This window comes from Monomorium pharaonis, chromosome 11 (assembly GCF_013373865.1).
Source record: "Monomorium pharaonis isolate MP-MQ-018 chromosome 11, ASM1337386v2, whole genome shotgun sequence".
NCBI lineage: Eukaryota > Metazoa > Arthropoda > Insecta > Hymenoptera > Formicidae > Monomorium > Monomorium pharaonis.
In genome coordinates, this window is record NC_050477.1 from 12,307,281 (window position 1) to 12,329,754 (window position 22,474).

The 22,474-nt window shown below is 38.5% G+C and overlaps 1 protein-coding gene across 9 annotated transcripts in view; it reads right to left on the minus strand.

Moving 5' to 3' along the window:
- LOC105839711 (AT-rich interactive domain-containing protein 2) overlaps nucleotides 1–22,474 on the minus strand; it is a 65,529-nt gene that overhangs the window by 6,335 nt on the left and 36,720 nt on the right. For 7 of the 9 annotated variants that reach the window (XM_036294124.1, XM_012686206.3, XM_012686211.3 and 4 more), the window contains 9 exons: nucleotides 20,938–21,089; nucleotides 7,520–7,995; nucleotides 6,365–6,879; nucleotides 5,599–5,999; nucleotides 5,265–5,484; nucleotides 4,775–5,180; nucleotides 3,859–4,167; nucleotides 2,622–2,831; nucleotides 480–2,539 (listed from right to left, as the gene is read on the minus strand). In XM_036294124.1, coding sequence (XP_036150017.1) covers nucleotides 480–2,539; nucleotides 2,622–2,831; nucleotides 3,859–4,167; nucleotides 4,775–5,180; nucleotides 5,265–5,484; nucleotides 5,599–5,999; nucleotides 6,365–6,879; nucleotides 7,520–7,995; nucleotides 20,938–21,089 — 4,749 coding nt within the window. The remainder of the gene's footprint in view (nucleotides 1–479; nucleotides 2,540–2,621; nucleotides 2,832–3,858; nucleotides 4,168–4,774; nucleotides 5,181–5,264; nucleotides 5,485–5,598; nucleotides 6,000–6,364; nucleotides 6,880–7,519; nucleotides 7,996–20,937; nucleotides 21,090–22,474) is intronic. The other 2 variants (XM_012686212.3, XM_012686213.3) reach the window with 2 other exon arrangements.

Consider the following 22,474-nt stretch of genomic DNA (forward strand, 5'->3'; position numbering starts at 1 on the left):
TAATATAATCGAACAATATGTGAACGATAAAAATTAATAAGCGAAAATCATATTTAATTAAAGCAATGCTTAAAAATTTTTTTTGCCCGAATTTTACAATTTCTAGTAATAAAATGCTATAACAGAATAAAAAATACTTTGGGAAAAAGTCCTGAACAATAAATAATAATTCTTTAAAATGCCGCAGTCAGGATTGAAAATAGTTCCCCAATTATACCTTTGTTTTTAGATATTAATTTTTTACTTTTTATTTTCATCAAACAGAATACGAATTAATAAATTAACTTTCATAAAACTTAACAATAATTTATAGTACTAGATGTTTAATAGCTTTTTAAATGCTGATTTTTATATTTTCCCAATAAAGTAAAATTTCTAAAAGGTTAACAGTTCAATTACAAAAAACATGTAGTTTTTGCTAGGGTCCAAAACCTTTCATTTTCCCATCATTAATTTTGAAAATTTATCTTTGAACTTACCGTAGACAGCCTCGCCACTCGCATAGGTAGGCGTTGGGATCGATTTTGATCGTAATAGTTTTATTCTCTTGCAATGATTGTTGCTGTTGTTGTTGCTGCTGTTGACTCGTAGAGGGTTTCGACTCTGGCTCAGTGGAGGTTGATGAACTTACCGTCTTCACGATTTTGGTAACGGGCGACGGTTTGGCAACGGATACGCCATGAGTGGCCGCCGCCTGATGCGGAGTTGTGGGCCTAGTGGGCGGCGGCGTAGATGCCGGAGTGGGCGTCACCACTCTGGACGGCACACTGGTAGACACTGGAGTTTGCTGGGCCATCGCCGGAATCGTGACGGTCACTGTATTCGGATTAGTCGGCGCCACTGAGCTATTGACTATTATAGAGGCCTGCGGAATGGTAGCAGACGTGGGCACGAGAGGTGGCGGGATGTTGCTGAGCGCCGGGCTTTGCAGAATCGGACGAGGGACTTGCGTCACTACCACCTGTTGCCCCTGTGGCGTCACTGCCACCATTTTTTGCGGAGTCGGCTGTGCGGCAGCTTGCGGCTGCAATATGATAATCGTCTTGGTACCAGTTCCCTGTTGTTGCGTCGTCTGCGCTACAAGGACAGTCTGCGCTTGTCCCTGGACCAGAGCCGTCTGCTGCTGCGCCAGCACGTAGTTTTGACCAGGTACTCCACCCGACACCACATACTGCAACTGCCCGCTCGGGCTCTGCTGAAGGAGCACCTGCGGTTGAGGCGGAGGTGGCCTGCCCTTCACCGCCGTAGGAATAATCATCTGGTTGCTCGATGGAATCGTTTGCTGCACGACTATCTGCCTAGGTGCTGTCACTATGAGTTGTTGCTGTTGTTGATGCGGCGACGGCGCTTGTGGCTGATTGATGCTAGCAATCTGATTGATGAATATGTGAGGTTCTTCCTTGATATGCAGAGTCGGTGGCTCTTCCTTCGCCACGAGAAGTGGCGCTGCTTCCGCCTTTACATGAAGAGGAGGAGGAGGAAGAGAAGCCGGAGTCGCAGTTACTGTTGCCATCGCCATCGTTGCCGTCACTGCCGATGTCGCTGCTATTGTTGCTGTCGTCGTTGCTGCTGTCGCCGTTACTGTTGCCGTCGCGGTCGTTGGTGCTGTTACCGGCGGTTCCTCTTTTATCGTATCCTTGTTGACGTTTACTTGCTCTTCCAAATCCATCTCGTCCTCTATGCAATCCGCTGCCAGAGCGGCATAGAGATTCGCCGCAGTAGAAGAAACGGTCGCTTTCTCACTGTCCTTATCGTCATCCTGCTCCTCAGATTTTATACTCGACACCGTGGACTCCGCCGTAGTCGAGTCAACAGTCGGATCAGGAGACATCGTGCCGTTCGAATACTTTGGCTTCTTAATATCCATCTCATCCGATTCGCTGGCCGATCGCTTGATTCCTCGCGGTGCTTCGATTAGCGTGTCCTCAGACGCTTCGTTCTGTATAATGTTACCGCTCTGTACTTCAGGTTTTATCTTTAGTTCAGTGGGAGGAGATTCCTTTAATACTTTTTTGATGTGATTCTCCACCAAATCCATCTCCTTCTCGTTAATCGAGTTCTTACTGAGTACGCCGTTCAGGATTGGCTCCTTGTCGACCTTCCTCTCAAGTAAGTCCACCAGCATCATGCTCTGCAATGGCTTGTCCTTCGAGCCCACGCTCGAGGAATCCTTGGACGAGCCGTCCTCCTGCGCGTCGATGTCCATGTTGTTACTCGTCGGCGCGCCGTTAAGCAGGATGCCTTCGAAACTCGTCGGCATGTTTTCCTCCTCGTTCCCCCTGAAGGAACAGTCTCTGCTACCGCCAATACCGCTACTGGACGCCAATGAGTTATTGGTAGAATCTGAATCCTCGGCTATGCATGTTACTCGTTGATTCGTCTTGTTTGGTGTAGCGGTGGCGACAGTCGTCGTCGTCGTCTGGGGTGGACGACAAACCTTCACCGGTAAGGAGGATATGTGATTTTCAGTCGAGTTTACCACCGTCGTGGCCGTGGACGTGATAATTTGGTTGACATTGTCATTATCATTTACTTCAGTCTGAAAGAAATACGAGAAGTTCGATATAGTAAGCTGTGTTTCGCGAAGTTATAAACTTCGTAAAAACAATTACTATACGTACCTTCTCGCAGTTATTAGTCACAATAAACTTGGCCCCATTGAGCCTTTGTATCTTTTTGGCAGGAATGGTAGGTACGATTGCCGGTTTCTGCTTAGCGTTGACGGGAATCTTTGGGAGTGTCGTGGCCGGGATGGCCGCGGGTGCAGCGGGCTGCATCACACCCGTCATCTGCTGTTGTAGTAACCTCTGTTGTTGTTGACGTTGGGCAACCTAAAGAGGAATTTATGGGTTCGTGATGATATTAACCATAAAACATAAATCAATATTTCAAAGTCCGTTTTCTTTCCCCACACTTGTATCATTTCTCTTACGCGCATATCGACTTTATTATATATTTGTATGCGGAGTAAAATGTCAAACGAACAATCGAATTCAATCCAATCAAAACCATGCTGTTGTTAGTACCTGATATTATGAGTACTTTCACTTAAATATCATAACACTCTGTTAAATATTTTGCTAATAACTCTTTCTATCGTAATATATTCGTCAAGAAGGGAAGGAGAGAGAGGATATTCTCTGGTTTGAATTCGTATTCCAAAAGAACAAGGAAATACATAACAAAATCTGAACATCAACCAAACACTACATTGTAAGCAGACATTTTGACAGGTACTAGTAAAAAAAACAAAACGTAAATGCATACATCTATTATATTCCTGCATAGATAGCATACTATAATTCACTAAAAATAGGAACAAAAATATCTTGATAGAAGATCCTATAGTATTTCTATAGTATATTCTATAATAAATAGCAAATAAAGTTGTTAAAAAGTTAAGACTTATCTTGCATATAATAAGATAATTGCACTTTATAAATTTACACAAATGACAATTATACAAGTGACAATTTATATAACGATCTCTCTTCATTTTAAATTATAATGCGTTTTAAATAATTAATTCAAAACGCTTTTAATATTTTTTTCTCATTACGTTCTTGTTATATTCTTCATAGAACATCGTTAAAATATGGAAAAAATAAATTTGTTAGGGTTCTCATAGAAAAAATACTAATAAACTTGCAAGAAAATTTTTTTTTCTATTAGGCTTAACAAAATAAAATATTGGATTTGAATTTTTCAATAATTTCTACGTTTTTTTCACGAGTTTAATAGTATTTTTCGCTAAGAATTTGATTTAAAAAATTTCTAGAGAAAAATAATTTTTTTCTAGAAAAAAAAAACTACCAAAAAAATAAACTACTTATTCTTGTTAATATACAACAATGATACCTGGTTGCTGGTTATTAGCTGGTTGGCACTGATGCTGGATGCGATGCTAGCAGTAGTGTTTGTTACGCAGGCAGTAGGGGTAGACACACAAGTCGCAGCAGCACTGGGCATGCAGTCGCTGCTGACTGTTACCTTAGTAGCCAATAGGCTTTTTATTATGGAACTCGACGTAGTGCCACTTCGATTATCTTCCTTAGCAACTACCTGGACACATTGTAACTGTGGTTGCGGCTGCGGCTGTGGCTGCTGCGGCGTTTGGGAGCCGCTCGCTAGCAACGCTTGGCTCAGATGCGGATGCGATACTGATACCTAATCGACAAGGAGGCAACATACAAATTTCAACCACCATAGCGAATCACTGCTTCGAAAAGTATAGTTTAAGCGTTTTTTACGTGAGCACATGCTGCGATATATCTCGTATATTATAGCGTAGCTACTGTTTACGCAGTTGGAAGAAGCGTTTGATAAGCGTAAATCACAGACAATACATTGATTCCTGATGGAATTAATTCTGGCCGATATATTTTCCAAGACTGACGATTGCAAATAGAAAATTGCGAAGAGATCTCATCCTACGTAAAATTTTATATAAAATAGTAAACTTAGCAAATAAATCTGAATTTTTTTCGCAAGAAACGAAACAAACACATTGTTTTTATTAATTTACTCTACTTATCTACACGATACTCGCTCAACGATCACAGAGCTAAATCGAGGATTCACGTGGCATGCAAAAGGAAACCCTCTCTCACCCCTGTGTTAAAGGATATTAGCTCTAGCTCGTGTTAAAAAGGAGAAAAACAACAGTAAGAATAGCGTTATAAAGTTACAACACAACCAAAAGTGAGAACCAAGGTCATAAACGAGAATGGCAGAGAATGGTATAGAGAGAGAGCGCTTAGGATTTCGGACCCACCTGACTTTTAGAATCAACCTTGGTCACTGGATTTTGGGACTGGCTCGAGGTGTTGTTGGACGGGGGTTTCGGCGGTGCGGATAATTGGGCCTTGAGGATAGGAGACGCGGGGGTGGAGGTCGTTTGCGTCCCGGACGACGCGGCGGGACTATCGACCTGGGGAGCGGCCGTGCTATCGGGTGCGGGACTTATATTCTTGACTGTACGCTGTTGAACGGGAAGCACCTTTACTGGAGTGGTGTTGACCGCCGGAATCGGGAGCGTATTAGTCGCGACGGCGGCGGTGATTTGGCTCGGAGTGGTTATCGGCATGGGCACGCCTCGTACTCGGATGCCTTCGTAATACTGGGTACCGGTATTTTCGCCTTTCAACGGATTCGGCCCCACAATATTGCCGAAAACAGATCTGTGCAAAGTACAGAATGTATTTAAAAAAACAACGTATATCACATGAGACATTATGCGATGATTTGTGTCTCGAAGTAATCACCTGACGCATCTAGGAAAATGCAGTGGTGCTATTACGCCTCGTCTACCAATTTTTGTGCAGCAGCCAAGATACTTTTTATATAGTTCCTCCTGCTCGATGCGTACACCGGGTGCGAGTTCGAAGGTCGCTTTCACCCAGCCTAGAGCAAACTGTTCATTCTCCTGAATAATCTGCTGATGCGCGTTTTGCTGTTGGATCGCGTTAGCTGTCTCCACTGCTTCTATAAACATGAACAACAGAAATGAAAAAAAAAAAAAAAACCCCAAAAATAAAAACAAACAATCTGCAATTCAATGTTTAACAAGAAGCAAATAAGATGATCTTAATCACGTACTGTGCGTTGTCGACTTGGTCGAAGTCGCAGCGGGAGTCGTAGGTCGAGAAGACGCTGGACTGGCAGGCGCCGGCGTCGTAGTAGCAGTAGCCGGTGTAGACGGAGGAGTGGACGCGGACGCAGTCGTTGTGGCTGGAGTGGCAGGAGAGGCGGGGACAGCGGAGGCTTGCCCTGTGGTGTTCTGCTGTGCCGCCACTGTGGATACCGTTTCAACCACCCGCATGAGAATGCAAGCCTTCGGGCCGTAACTCTGCGCCTCCACGGTGACGAGAGCGACCAGTGTATCGATGGCACCGCGGACCCGCGCGACGCTCGTGCATGGTCTCTCACCCAACGATGTTAAAGCGTACAGACATTCCAGAGTATACACTAAGAGGGCTATATCGCTTAGAGCTAGAAATCTGCGAATAAATACAAAATCGCGCATTACAATAATGCATTGCACCTTCAATATATAATTTAAAAAAAATTAAAATTAAATATTATTAAATTAAATATAACTAAATATTACAACAGTTTTGTCTCGAAGCTAAAGAGAGTCTCAAATTAAAACATAGACACAAAACTTTGTTTTTTTTATTGATATACTTTGTAGTGTGATTCTGATAGTTTTATATAAAAAATTATTGCAGTTACGATATTTTTCATTAATAATTAATAATACATTTTATAAATTTTTTCAATTAACAAAAGTTTGTTAAATCTAATCATTTTCTACAAAATAAAAGAAAATGTCAAATATGCGCATACACACATGCACAATTACCTGCATATAAGTTCATATACATTGTCAGCCAGACCAAACGTGACAATTTCTTCGTTACTGTCTTGCTGGCTAATCTTGTTGAGCACCTCCAGACAAGATATAACGATAAATCTGTCCTGGGACTCGATTCCTCTGGCTACACACGTCAGAATAACGTCCGTTATCCTTTCGCCGGCTTCTTTTAAAATAACTTCGTTCGCTATGTTTCCTAGTATATCGAAGCCGAGTTGATGCAGATTGCTCCACCTCGCTCTCACACACAGCAGGACAAATCGCAAGAAACATCGGTTCCTGCCCAATACCGTCGCGTTTTCTGGCGTGAAGCTGAGGTTCCGTAGAATCGATGCGATTTGCAGCACGCGCTGCCCATACGGATCCTGCGTGCCTAACGTCCGACCGACGCAAAACAGATCCTTGTCTTCCTCCTCAAACTTGATGGAATTTTGGTTCTGATCTTTCAGGTTGTCATCCGAGTGTAGGACAAGCGAATCTAGCCGCGGACAATCAGGAGGTACCTGGAATTCATACAACGAATAACATTTAGAGCCTTAAAGACAAGGACAAGTAAATACCTACAGAAAATACATTACTTGTTTTATTAATAAAAGATTAGTTTACCATTTATCCTTAATAGATTCTACCTTTGTTGGAATAATGACATATAATGGTTGAGTAGTCTAAAGAATACTGCATTATTCTTTCAACAAAACATCTTTTAATTGTTTACATGAAGGAGTGATTGAAGAAACAAATTTGCTTCTTATTCTATTTTCCAAAACTGTCCTCTGTTCTTCAAAAAATTTTAACATTTTTTTCCTCAACATAATTACCTAACTTAAATATTATCGAATCATTATAAACAATTTTAAAACAAAGTAAAAACATATTTTTTCTTCTCTAAGATTTTGCTACGAAAGAATAGTATAACTTTGTACTATTCAAGTAATGTATTGAGCTTATTCCAACAAAGATAATATGTGTATTAAAAACAAATGGCAGGCTAGCCTTTTATTTACAAAGCAAATAATGTACTTTCCAGGTGATCATATTATTTTGTCTCTCTCCTATATTGACGCAAGCAACGAAGTGACTCTAGATTATTCCTTTAAGATTAAGCTTGAATTTCAGATAACAAAAAATACATGTATATCTCACCACTTCGACATCGATCGGTGCCGTGGGTTCTTCGTTCTCCGTTATCAACGTAGCAACGTCCTGCTTGCTCTGTTTCTCTTTCTCAAGAGTCTTCCGCCTAGAGAATGTCGGCAGGCTGGTGTGCGACTTCTTCATAAAGGTTCTCTCGTTCGTGAGGTCTATCACGTCCTGGGAATCAAGCACGTCCGACCAGAAGGAATTGATAGAATAGTTACGGACGCGCGAGTACACCTCGATAAACAGTTGTCGCGTGCCAGGCGAGTCAAAGACACCGGCATGCGCCAGGAGGATGTTCACCAAACGGGGATACTTGTCGAGCCGTAGGGTGTGCTTGCCCTCGTTCGACAAAAGGGTACAGACATTAATGGCGAAGTCCTGCTCGTTCGGCAGTGGCGACAGAAGCGACAACGCGAGCTTGTCGTAGTTCGAAGACTTGTAAAGATCCGCCGAGAGCCCATTGTAATCGCGCAGAGATTCTGAAAGCGAAGACAAAGATTTAGTATTTTATATGCGCAAAGAAAGATTGTCATTTTATATAAAATTTTTTTACAGTTCATTCAGTCGAGCATTATTTATAACACCAATCTCTTCCTAAATAATTCTATTGATAAAAAAGAAAAAAAGAAACATTTCATCGAATTGTCATCTCTCCCTTAAAAAACTGACTTGATTTAAAGCTATATTTATATAATGTCAATGTAATTTTGTTGATTCAGTCTCTTCTCTTTTCGATACTCTATAAAAAATTCTTATATCTAAATTTTTTTAATAAAATAAAATTCAGAGAAAAATTAATCTTATTTGGAGCAATATAATTGTTTATTCGAACATCACTTATAAAGTCTCTTCCTAGATAATTCTCTCTCTCTCTCTCTCTCTCTCTCTTTATGGGAAAGAAAAAAAATCTTATCCCTTAAAAAATTAACTTAAAAGCTAAAATCATATAATACCAACGTATAACATTTTATTAATTCAATTTTTTCCTAAATCTATTTAAAAATCTTACAATTATTTTTTAAATAAAATGCTTGATTTCTTAAAAAATTATTCATAAATGTAACGCTACAGTAGAATTTAGATAAACAAAAATATCATCTGTAATCATGACAACATCAATGATCTCCGTAAAAAAATTATTTTGATATACATATTCAATTGTGTCGTATTATATTAGTTATTTCATTCGTTATAATTAATTAATGCAATATTAATGGATATCGCAGAGAGAGAAGTTTACTTTAGGTAAATGGACATGAAGGTCGAGCAAACGTTTATACTCTTAGTATTGCCGTAAAACCTGACAATTTTCAAACATACATCGTACAACAAATTCGCCGCAACCATTCAATTAAAATAATTAAATAACATAGTTATTAGCTGCTAGCTAATTAAAATAATTACAACCCATCGCGTCTTTCAAAATACACGTTTTGTCTCACAAAGTCAACGTTAACATCGGCCGATTCAAATATATTTGCTTCACACATATTTGCTTAAATACCTTCCGGCAACTGCACTGCGAACGTATGTCTCTGATAGGATATAATTTAACAAATTATATATAAAGTAGGATATATAGATTCGTTGCACTAGTCAATAAATAAATAAAAACCACTTAATATAATTACATTCAAGTAAAATATATATTAAGAGATTGTACAATAACATTATAGCGAATCGAAAAATAAGATATTTTCAACATCTGTAAAACTTTATATAAAACTTGTGTTTAAAGAAATAATTAATATAATATATTTCTGTTCTGTGTATATTTATTTTAAAAAATAAGATTTAAAATTAAATTGTGGTAAGTTTAGTATAGTAATTAGTATTGTAGTGTAATAATTTAAATCTTGCAAATTTGTTGCAATAATAAAATTTTAATCGCTATTTTTTTATTGCTTGAAATGTTCTCTTTTAAAATCAAAAAGATTTTCTTTGCTTTTATTAGCAAAAGTCCTAAATTTTTTAAGTACAGTAAACTGATTTTTCTAAAATAATTAATAAATTATTAATAAATTATTAATATTTTTAACACATGCTCAATACTTATTATGATTCTACACTACTTCTGAGTAGATATATTTCTTTAATTATTTACGATAGATTGAAAAAAAATTAATCAAAATATGGTAACTTTTTCGAACACAAATACACACACACGATAATAAAACTGACGGGGGTTTTACAGATGTGACGTGGTGTATCACGCATACAAAAAATAAATTTAGAGATAATATTAAACACGTTCGATCGACACACCCATCGGTTCTCTTTCTTTTTTGGCTGTTAAAACTAATGAAACCAGTTAATAACTCAATTATATCTTATCGGCGAGTCGATACGCGTTGGGTTTTTTTTTACGGATGTTTCTGTCCCAAGTACGGCGATTAGAATATCTCTTTCCCCGTGGGAGGCACAGTGTTTCTCCGTTACGAGAACGAACGCGTATATCTCTGGCAATCGTCACCGTCAGAATTGTCACGCGGCCAATCCGATCCTGCCGTGCTTGACGGCGGCTCATTGAGGCAGGTCACGGCTTCATGCAACAAGAAAGCGGGGCATCGCGACAATATTGCATCGGACAGCGTTTCGAGTCGCGAGCAAGTAGATCCTCCCCTCCCCCCACTTCCATCGCCGTGAAATCGGCACTCGTTTTCAGAATTTCGAAATATAATTGGCGGAGTTCTGGCTCTTCCCCAAAGAGTTTCGGAGAAGAGTCTCCGATAAAGTTTCGAAAGGAACGATCAAAAGCGTCAGGGATTCAAAGACATGAAGTGTCTCCTTCACGTCTACGTTGTACTCGTATAAAAATTAGTCAAAACTTATTTCCATTGGGATCAATTTGAGTCCTGATACTTTTCGATAAAACCTTCGAGATACCATCCAGAATTCTCGAGAGGATATCAGATTAATAAAAAAAAGATAAACTTGTGTAGTAATTCAAGTAGAACTCATGTAGAACTGTTTGAGGGGAAGAATATTATATGAATTAAACTAAAATTAAGAAAATAAAGATTGACGATATTTATATTTGTAATACGTTAAAAAAGTAGAATTATTAATTCAAATAAAATTAATTGTTTATAATTAATCTCATAAATAGTTATACCCTCTTCACATTTTTTGAAATGTACATGATAAAAATATAGTATATTACATATATGATATATAATATATACTGTATATATATAATAAAATATGAAAAAAATATACGCATGCGTAAAACAAATTAAATAACCATTCTATTTATCTATTTATCTATTTAAAAAGACTTAACCATATATAAGCGGCGTAATTTAGTTGGCGATAATCGATTCAGAGTATGAAAATATTCAATCTCGGATATAAATAGGCTGAGGCGCATAAATTATTTCAAAAAGCTCTATACAATACGGAAATTGGTTATCAGTCATTGTCGGAATGTGCGAAAGGTTTATCTGAGAAGTAGCAATATCTATATCTCAGGACTACGATATCTATAGAATAACTCCGGTGTTTAAGTTGAGATTTACGTTTCAGAAGTTAGAAAAAAATTGAAGGAGTGAAAGTAATTTACTCGCAAACACTCTATGACATAGCCTTTATACCTTTTTAGTAATATTGTTTTATAATTTCAATGTGCAAAAAACTTACATGCGTTGCTATTATCAATGAATATGTCGCGATACATAAGCGTAAACGGATAATAATGGCTGGAGTATATCAAAATATAAGTGCTTATCTCTTGTATTCTTTTTCAGCTTAATTGTCCCACTCTTGAATAGCTAAATATCACACCCTTTTTAATATATGACAAAAATACAAGAGTTTCTAAAAGTTTTCTTTCAAATATATGAAAATAAATACTTTAAATTTGTTATAGTAGTAGGTAATATGAAATTTTGATTGGTATATTTTATCTTAGCACAGTAATGTCTGATAAAATAGATTAAGTTTTCGATAGGCGTGGGATATGTATACCGGAATTACCCTAGTAATAAAATCAACTATAATCCTACGTGCGATTTCCATACAACAGCCGATTCATCCCGTTTGATGACCGTCTCGTCGTTTTATTGCCACCAAATGCGATCTGGCTTTAATGGCAAGTGGGGCTATGATGACAAAGAAAACAAAAGTTACTCGTCTATTAATGTTTTACGTTGCACGTCATACGGCCGATTATGTTCATGTAACGTCGCATTCGCACCGATAAGGTGATGATTGACTTCGTTCCCGACACCATAACTAGGCGGTGCTCTCGGTCAAGGCTAATTTTCTACCAATGGACACCAATGGAAATATATAGCACTAAAACATTATGGAACTATTCTAGTGTCTAATTCAAATGTTCTTCGGAGGATTACAGAAATTTCTAACGAGCGAAAAAACGACGTTCCACATAATTCATCGTTCGTCGAAGTGTCACGCGAAATTTTCTATTTATAAACTTATCGTAACTTTTTGACCGGCGCGAAAAAGGCCAGGAATAAAGGTAATTTTACGCTAGTCGTGATTGTAAACTCTTACTTAAAATTGATTCTCTTCTCTTATCGTATAATATAATTTATTTGGAATTTTAAGATAAATCGTCAATTATATTTATCTATTAACCTTAACATTTCGAGATGAAAATATTCCTTTAACTTTCTAACGTTTATTTACACACGTTAATCATATCCAATTTTAAAAGCAAATTTTAATTAGTAATCTGTAAAAGGCTTGTCACTTTTAAGTACATCTGTACAAAATAGAATAAAAATTAACAAAAATTAGCAATTACTACTAGTCAAAAATTGAATTTTTAATTTAAATTTTTGGTTAATCATATTTCGTTAATTTTTATTCAATCTATCTTTTAGACTAAAGGTTTTATCTAAAACTCCAACCTCTTAAAGATTTCCTGCTAAAATTTGCCATGATCGGACCAACGAAAGTCGAGATATTGCAAAAAGAAAGAAAACAATAAGTATTTCAATTATAGGCAAGATTATCATGATTTCATATACAAGCAAATATAATTTCTTGTTTACATCTGAAACAACGATTATTAAATTGTATAATTTAAATTTGATACTAATGATTTCTTTATTATACGAGTACTTTCTAAATGTATTCAGCTAAAAAAAAAGATTAAAAATATCATCCTTTCGGAAGATACGAAAATATGCAAAATATTTATGAGCAATGGCGTATTCCTGTGCTCCTTATGAAAATGTAGGCTCGTACGACCGAAGGATGATGATCGATTCTTTTTTGAAATGCTAATTACACGTGCTCGTATAATGACTCGGAGAGTGAGTTAATTTCTTTCTGCCCGGGCAGAACTTCAGAGCGGGAAGTATCGAGAATTTCGAACGAGCGCATTGCACGAGCGAAATATACCTATATATATATATATATATATATACGGGCTGTGTGTGCGCGGCGCGCAACGTTATCGCGGATCGCAGTAATCTTTTCAGCCGCAAAACCGCGATCAATATCGCGTCCCAGGAGAAGTGTCGAGTTTCGCCAGAAACGGGGGAGGGAGTACACAAACCGGTAAGCAGGACGACAGTAGAACGATGAAAGGAAACGAGAGAGAGAGAGAGAAAGAGAGAGACAGAGACAAACGAGAGGACAGAGAGGTAAGTTCTAAAGGAGCCAAGGGCTCGTTAATAAAATCATGGCTCGTCAACGATGCTGCGAAGTGGCGAGTATCGATTTCAAGTTGAACACCTTGTTTCCATGGCGTAGTAAAGGGAGTGTTACTTTTACGTAAGCACACGATGAACAAGAGAGAGAGAGAGAGAGAGAGAGAGAGAGCTCCTTATCGCGTGAAAACGTATTATTTTTCTCCGTGCATCCGCCCTCTCTCTTGTCTAACATATTCCATCTAACAATTTATAAATATATTTCGCGGCAATTTCCTCTCGCCGTTGTGTCAGATAAGAGTCTCGTTCTCAGCGCGTTTTAAATTAATATCGCCACTTCGGGCGATATTCGTTCGTAAACATTTTTCTTGGCCACCGATTGGTCTCTATCGATAGGAAATTATGTGAGCAATGAGTCAATTTTACATTAAAAAAAATCCATCTTACGCTGTAAAAATTTACCCGAAACTTGCCCGTCCACTGCATCCTCGACAGGGCGAAATGCGATTGATTCGCATTGACGGCGAGAGCGCTTAGCGAATGTTAGCGTAGCTGTATTTGCAGTTATCCGCCGTTATGATAAAGCAATACGCGGCCGACGCACTGTCATCGCATTGACATTGTGTTTCCCAGCGTTTCAATCAATCCAATTCCACCCGCGCCAGTATCAAACGGGGGCTCTATGATTAAACACCGATAAATAACGACAACGCGGCGCGCAATATAGAGAGAGGCCCAACCAATCGATTCCCCACTTGTGACCATCGAGAGGCGAGCGTTGACCGAGGTATTACCGTCGCACGCACCGCATGTCGTGTCAATTAACGTTTCCGAAAATCCGTCGAGGGATTTCGAAAATGTGACATTTTGACAGAAACAGGAGCCCCAGCACTGCTCGCAGCACGAGCAGTTTTTCCTAAGTGATTGGACGAACCTTAAATATGCTCGCGAGCCGGAGCTTCATACTTCGATCGGATCACCGCGGAATATCCGCGAGCGAGGGTGAAACCGCGTTCCCCCCGCGTTAATTGGCGTCGCAGTCCGTTGACAAACACCTCGTAACGAGCGCGCGCAGTGCGGCGGAACGCGTCGATCGCACCGGTGCACGGTGGCACGCGGTGGTATCCCCGTACGGTGCGTCAATCGTCGACCACAGATGAATTTGTTTAGAGATTCGAGACAGAGTTCCGAAATTTCCAGAAACTTATAGAAATTTTTGGAAACAAAATCATGGAAATATGAAAAATATTAGGAAAAAAGAAGAAATTATAAAGAGAAAAAAATGTTTAGTATTGGTACAATTCCATTGTAAATAGTAAAAATAATTATGGTTAGGAATTCCATTTATATTGTTATTGTTATAATGTTAATAATAATAATCTTGTGTTTATTTCTACCATAAAAAAGTATTAATTATAATTGTAAATATAATAATATATCAAAATATCTCAAAATATGAAAAAATAAAATAAATATTTCAATGTAATAAATAGAATCACAATAGTGAATATAAACATTTACATTCGTTTACTATTTGCGCATTAAATTATTATTTAATAACTATAATTTGCGTAGTAAAAACAACTATAAATATAGAGTTGGCATCAAAAATAATTATAAATTGAAGTTAATTTATGTGGTAATTGCAACAGTTGTTCTTCTCTTAATGTATGTACGTAACATCGAAACGTTTAGTTTAGCATTTCTGAATAATCGATTTCTGCACCTATTCAGAATATAACTCCACGTGAAGTTTCTCAATGAATAGTAAACTTATTATGATTAAGTAAAGCGCGCGCGCGAGTTTAGTTAAATTAGTAAAAAAGAATTTATTCTATTTAATGTCCTTAATCCGAAAATATTCTCAGAAATTTAAAAAAATAATTTTTAAAATTTTTTAAAAGTATTTTTCCGTTTCTTTTAAAAAAAATAATGACATTTTTATTGTCCTTGTAGCAATGATTTTAATATTTTTTCACATTTGAAAGCTCTGATAAGTAATTAATAAGATTTACTGTCGTTACTACTATCACATTTTCTTCATATTTCTCAGAAAAAATGGTAAAAACTGAATTTTATCTTTAACTTTATTTTTCTGAAAAATTAAGAACACTAATTAGTGATTTTTCTCGCATTAAAAAACAAAAAATAATCTTTTCTTTGACTTTAAAATTTTCTTTGACTTTATTTTTTTATATAAAAGTTGATATAGAGATTATATATTAATCCATTGGCTCATAGCCAAACCAGCAAGATTAACTACAACAATAACAATCAAAAATAGGATAAAGTACGAAAAAAACATTTTTAATATAAAGTTTACAAAAACCAATTTTGCGACTAATTGTTATAAACAAATTATTAAAAATAATTGATTGCAGAAAAAACTGATCCAATCAAAAAAACACAAATTAAAAAACGCTAGCCAATTTTATGCAAAAAATTAATAAAAAAACGTGTATAATTTTTTCTTAAATCATTCTCCGCAAAAAAGTAAACAATACAAATTATTGAAATTCCTGCCCACTAATGCAAAAAAATGTTTGCATAAACATAGAATAATTTAAGAAAAAGTTATTATCTGTCCCCTCTTCTAAAATATCACGTATTTCTGCCTAGCTTTGTGTATTTTGCAGAAATTCAGAAATATTTCGTTTTTTGCCAATCTTGTATTATTTTCTTGTATTTTATAATGCCAACTGTATCATTATGTATTCTATGAGCCTTAAGCTGGAAAAAAAATGTATACCACAGAACACACAAATATCATCATAATGATCTCCAACTTAATCTACTTGACGCCGAAATTTTGTAGCAATATTTGCGCGGGCAGTAATGTCGACGACGAGTATTCCAAAAAGATAGCAGTCGCGACAGTTTCTTCCTCTCTAAATGGCCATCCCTAATCTAGGCGCACGACGCGCCACGCACACAAAGCACAGCCGGGATTCGCGGGTGGGCTCTCCTCTCTCGCCGTTGGAATCGCGGCGAACATCACGCAAGCGCGGCATTATGTCGGGACGATCAAGAACCGACGGAACACTTATCCCCGCAAACGCTTATTGATTGTGACGCGCGCCCCGTCATGTCTCGCTCTCGCACCGTTCGTCCCTCCATCCCTTTCACCGCTTTCCTTCCACCGTCCGTCGACGCTTCTCTCCACGGCACGCACGTGACGAGACTGTCAATCTTGCTAGTTAATTAAGATTTCAATCCAGATTTCGCGAATCTTCCTTTTTGGGGAGGGGGAGGGGGCATTCTTTTATTTCAGAACGATGATCTTTCGCAGGAGAAAGTTTAATTTAAAGAAATGCGAATATACATGTAAATGTAAATGTATGCATCGAAGGAACTGAAGATGGGCCACTCAGTGGCTACACATCGCGAGTACCTACTTGACGAACGATTTAGCTCACGTGTCACGCGACTCTCTCGACACGTTTGCGTCGAGGTGATTGCGGATACCCTGCAGCAAAAATAAAACAAAATTTCACGGTACGTGCGCAGTAGTTCGGGGTCTCTTCTTCGGTAGCACCAAAGTGCATGTGGCAACATTTGCTTCTGCCTTCTTCCCGGGATTCCCGGATGAAAGCCGCGAGGATAACGATTAAATTAATAAATGCAATGCAATGTTGCGCAATCTCAATGAAAAACAAATGGAGCGATAATGAGCGAGGAAGTGCGAATCGCTGATTCAGAATGTATCATGAAATAAATATTGATCGTCAAAGATCATCTACCATCGCGATGACTAACATCGATCATGCGCAGATTGAATAACTTATATTTCCAACCTACAGTTCTTTTTTTAATCGATACGTCAACACGGACAAAAAAATGTGCAATATCTGCATAGTAAAATAATTATAGCCAGGAATATCATTTTATAACAGTTATTACTGCAATAATATTAATGATAATAACACTTAATGATGTTAATAGTGATTGTTTTATAGTACAATTTATTAAAATCTCCATTTTTCATATAGCAACCATAAGTTGTAACCAATATTGAGTAAACCAATATTGAGATCGTGAGAACTCGAACATAGTTTAAACAAACTATAATTTATATTGTTAAACAACTATAAAAATATGATTAGTCCAAAAAGATAAATTATAGTGACATTATGGTTACTGCAATTGTTTTTTTCTTTCGGTAAATACAATTCCCCTTAAAATTTACTCTCAAAATCATAATAGTTATAAATTTCGAAGAATTTTACTAAAATTATAGTAAAATTCTTCGAAATCCATATTATCTTGCGACTATCATATTCTTAAAAATAATTTCTCAGAATAAAATTTATTTTTTCAGTTTTTTATCAAAAAGAGACTTGATTAACGAAAAAAAATATTCATCTATCCACATCTCATACTTAATAATTAGAAATTTTCTTTAAATTGAGAAAAAAATATTTGACATTTTGAGTTTGATCATAAAATAATTATAATTAAAATCTCGATTTTTATAGTTATCGCTATGTTAATGTTAATAATAATTTTGTGTTTACAGTTTTACCAACCACATAATGACACAATTTTACTATAAATTACAATTTTACACGCACAAATATTAATATAGATAATAAAAATAAAATAAACATTTCCAGGTAACAAATACTATCACAGTTATGAATATATCTATTTTTCACATTTGCTTTATTTATGGCATTTATGCAGTAATAATAACTAATAACTATAATGAACGATTAAAACAATTATAAATATATAGTTGGCCGAAAATAAATTGTAGTAAAATTGTTGCAACTGCAACCACTTTTTTTCCTCACAATCTTTCTTTTACATATTCCTTATCTATACACTTCTTTTAAAAGTCTAGCTATCCAAATTTCTCTAATCGCATTCCTCTGTCAATTTTATATTACAATTTTATCACTTCGAAAAATTCGAGAAAAAATTCTTTATAAAATGTCTTGCGCAAAAGATAATACTTTTGTAAGGAAGCGTGTCAATTTTCTCGGCTTCAAAAATTACAATAAGACACGGCATATTAGTCATATTATTACGGAGCGGACGCGTATATGATTAGACGAACAATCTGGCGGATATCGATGCGCGGTGAGCGAGGGGAGGAAAGGGTGGAGAAGTTGAATAGGAATGGAAAACGGGAATAGCTTCCCGTTCGGAGCGTCTTTACTGCCCCAGTTCCGGGTGCTCGCGCGGAGGAGACCGGGGGCATAACGGGGGTGTGTAACGGGGCTCGCTCGCGACTTGCGCGGGAGCTCGTTCGCGCGCAGGGTGTCGAGGTTATCGTCGTTGTCGTCGTCGTCGTCGTCGTGGTCGTCACCGTAGCCGCGACTAAGACCCCGGCGAGCAAATTAACAATCGTTACGTACACGTAGATATCGGTAAGCGTCATTTTCGCACCCCCTCTCCTGCGACAGACGGCGAGCCTCCGGCACCCCCGGGCGCGTTCGTAACGTTCTCTCCCCACTACCCTCCCCTGCGTTCCACCTTCCCTGACGACGGGTTACCCCAGAGCTTCTGTGCGGGCGGCCCGCTCGACACCACGAGCTACCGCAGCATGCGGCGTGTGCGCATGTGCGCCGAGTATAGACCCGCGCGTTCCGCCAGTCGTCGAGCGAAACGCACCGGCGGCTTACATATATGCGCTCTGCTCTATATATGTATACGGGATGTTCCAGAAAAACCGTACACATCCCCTCCCGGCGGTTCTCGGACCGATTTGAAATCGGTGTCCCCCCGGCGTGAAACACGCCGGGGCACCGATAGCCTTCTCGAGGTGCAAACGAGCAAAAAAAAAAAAGCTTCTCGAAAAGTCAAACGACATAACTGAATCATTCAGCTAATCCCATCAGAAATCTTAATCGAAATGCCTTTATAAATTACACGTAAAATAAAATAAATATTTTAATAGTACATAAAACATTAGAGAATTTTAATGCATTCGCCGAAGGAAAGTCGAGTCCGAGGTTAGCAAAGTAACGCAAGACGTTAAGCTGTGAGATACATCCCGTTTGGAACACCCCGTGGATGTTTGTCATTATTATAGCCCATTAAATTATCTTGCACACGCCGCGACCCCTCCCACGCCCTCCCCCCTCGATTCTCTCCCTTGCCACGACCCGACCGGTGCGCACGAATGCACTCGCGGCGCGGCTCCCAGCCGGGCCGCGAACTCGCATGTGCGCCCTGTGCTCCGCTATCTATCTCCCTATATCCCTCTCCGGCTCGATAGCCCGCCACTGCTGCTGCTCTCCGAGCGGCAGCACGTCAATAACCCGTTGCCGCCTTGGCGGCCGCGGCACAGCACGTACGTGTGTGTTGTACCAACAGCGCGAAGAAGACGGCGCGCCACGGAAGAAGGGATGCCCTGATTTAATTAATCCTCCCCTTTCCCCCCATGCAAAGCGTTACAATCGGTAGTTTCAGTGATATCTCTGCAACATATAGACATTGATCGAGAAATTCTCTCGATTCTTTCATGTTGGCATTGAAAATCAACCTGACTATAATAAAATGGTAAAATAATTACGGTTGGGAGCGCCATTTTTTATAATTGTTACTGCCATATTGTTAGTAATAATAACGTTACGTTTCTATCAACTGTAAAAAAATTTACTATAAATTATGATAATTTCAAATATTAATATAGTAAAACATTAAGATGTATAAATGGTAAAAATAAACATTTTTATGTAATACATACTGTCACAATTATAGAGAATATAACTTTCTTTAAAATTTTCACTTACATTTATATAGTAATAACAAATAGTTATAATTTGCAGTCAAAACCAGTGATTATTAATTACAGTATATAATAATTGTACATAGTATTAAATTATTTTGCAATCCTTTTTTTCTTTCAATGCATTAACTAGAGCTGTAGTAAAAGACACGACGGGGTTTTGACAAAATCCTACGAAAGAAAAGGATATATGTGTATGTATGTGTGTGTATATATATTACTATTTCTTTCTCATTCTCTTCTACTATTTTCCTTTATCTTATTTCTCTGAAAAAAATAAATGGCAAACAAATCAAACGTGAATGATTCATGTCTCATGTTTCAGATCCTTATTATAAGATCTCTAATACAAAACTAGATCGACACAATGTTTCAATTTTCATTGTTTCGATCGTTGACTTCTCTTTCACGGTACATTTGCAAATGCGATCGCGTAAAATTCAGATTATTTCTCGTGATAAATGAAAATGGGTTTGAGAGGAAAAATCGCGAAGAGGGACTCACAGAGGTACCGAAAACGTGCGATATTTTTTACGCAGCGCTGCAGGGATGATGCAGGAACGAGCGAGCGAAAAATTCTGACAGCCGGAAATTGCTAACGTAGCGAATTATTGAACCGTGACTCGCACGTACAAACAGAGAAAAACAGTAGAGAGATAGACAAAGAGAGAGAGACAGAGAGAGACTGAGAGAGAGAGAGAGAGAGAGAGAGAGAGAGAGAGAGAGAACGCTGTATGCGCGCGACGCGACGATAAAAAGAGCGACAAGGAGGAAAACAAATGGAAAATGCATTCGAAAGTCGCCCGGTCGTGCGTATATGCATGCACATATATACGCGAAATGTATCGAGACGTGTACACCGCATAAATTGGCAAAAGCGATTTATCGGAACTGCGGACGCATTCGGCGGATTCGTACATTTCGCGACAAACGCAATAAAAGGACGATATATTGCTTGCTCGGATATATGCACGATGATTCATCGGAGGGTTCTTTGACATAAAACTTGCACAAGTTTTAGACAGCGGAAGCGCGTACGTTTCAGTACATTAATCGCAACTCACCTGCGATGTTATGTTGATGATGGTTATAAGTGAGAGGAACGGAGTGCAGTGCTCTGGCCGACCATTTCCGATGCCTGGAATCCTCATCGTCGTCATCAGCCTGTTGGCCATCCTCGCCTAGGAAGTGGACTTTCTCGTACCTGTCCAGATACCTAGAATACACGACATCAAGGTTTTAGTGTCTCACGCAATAAAATTGTTCGAGTTCAGCTTTCTTGTAATTCTAGAGGGCTATTCATAATTTTTCTCAACGCTGCTCTGGATGAAAATTCACCCCACAACAAAGTTAAGAATTCTCTTTAACTCTTAAGAATTTTGTTTACTTTTTTCTACTTATAGGTTGCAAGTTGTTCAAAGAAAATTAACACTACTTTAATGTAGGTCAACTCTTATTAAAAATTACTTTAAACTATCAATATTATAATAACAAAAACTGTACTAAACTTAAATTAGCACTTGGGTGAAAATTCACTCACAGTAGCACTTCAGGTTTAACTAAATATATTCGTAACTCCCTGTTTTAACTCAAAAAATTATATTCTTTTTGAGAGTTTTAAAAATCGACAAATAGTCCAAACGGAAATGAAGTATTCACTCTGTTCTATCAATATTCAACAACGCGCCACAAAATTGCGATACAAATAGGATAGTATCGTAACGCCGAAAGATTATGTCGTAAGAAATAAATTGAACAGATAGTCCCAGCGCAAAAATAGATCAACCAGATCAAGTGGATTCGAACTATTCGCTGACACTCCTCTCGGTTCGTTAGAATCGTTCGGCGCTTCCGGAAAACCGATCGACCCGCGGCAATATCAACACGTGGCGCGGAGTTCCATCTGGAGAACGTACAACTCAGAACGGCGCGAAGGCCGTTGAAAGAAGCTCTTGGAGGCGACCGAGAGACCGACCGACCGACCGACCGACCGACCGACCGTCGGCCGTCGAAAGTGCGACGAACTCGCACGATGCTTGCGCGAACAGGGTAGATGCAAAAGATAGCACGCGCGCGCGCGCGTGTGTGTGTGTGTGTGTGTGTGTATGTGTATGTGTGAGAAAGAGAGGCAGGAGAGTCAGGGTGTGAAGGGAGGGAGAGAGGACATTGAGTCGTGGGTGGGCGAAAGAAAGTAGTGGGGGTAGGTGTAGCAGATCCCATTCATACAGCCAACGTACAGCGCGGAAGGTGCAGGCGGTAGAGAGCAAGCAGCCCAGAGCCTGATTGGCCATTGGCGGGTGCGGACTACTGAACACTACTCCGACTGCTGCAGCAGCGGTATGCTGCTGCTGCTGTAACTGCAGCTGCTGCTGCGCGCCACGTGTGTAACGGCGACGTGACTATTAGCGCGAAGTAGCAGACTAGAGTATCCGGCCGGAAATACGCGACTTTTTTCTCGGAACCCCCCTTGTTCTACTACTGTAGCACGGATCGAACAAAAGACGTCTACCAATGCCGATCTTGGTTGAATAATGTTCATTTCTACTCCGGCTATTCTAATCCGACTGATCCGGCACAAGCGAGTGTTTTACAACGTGCAAT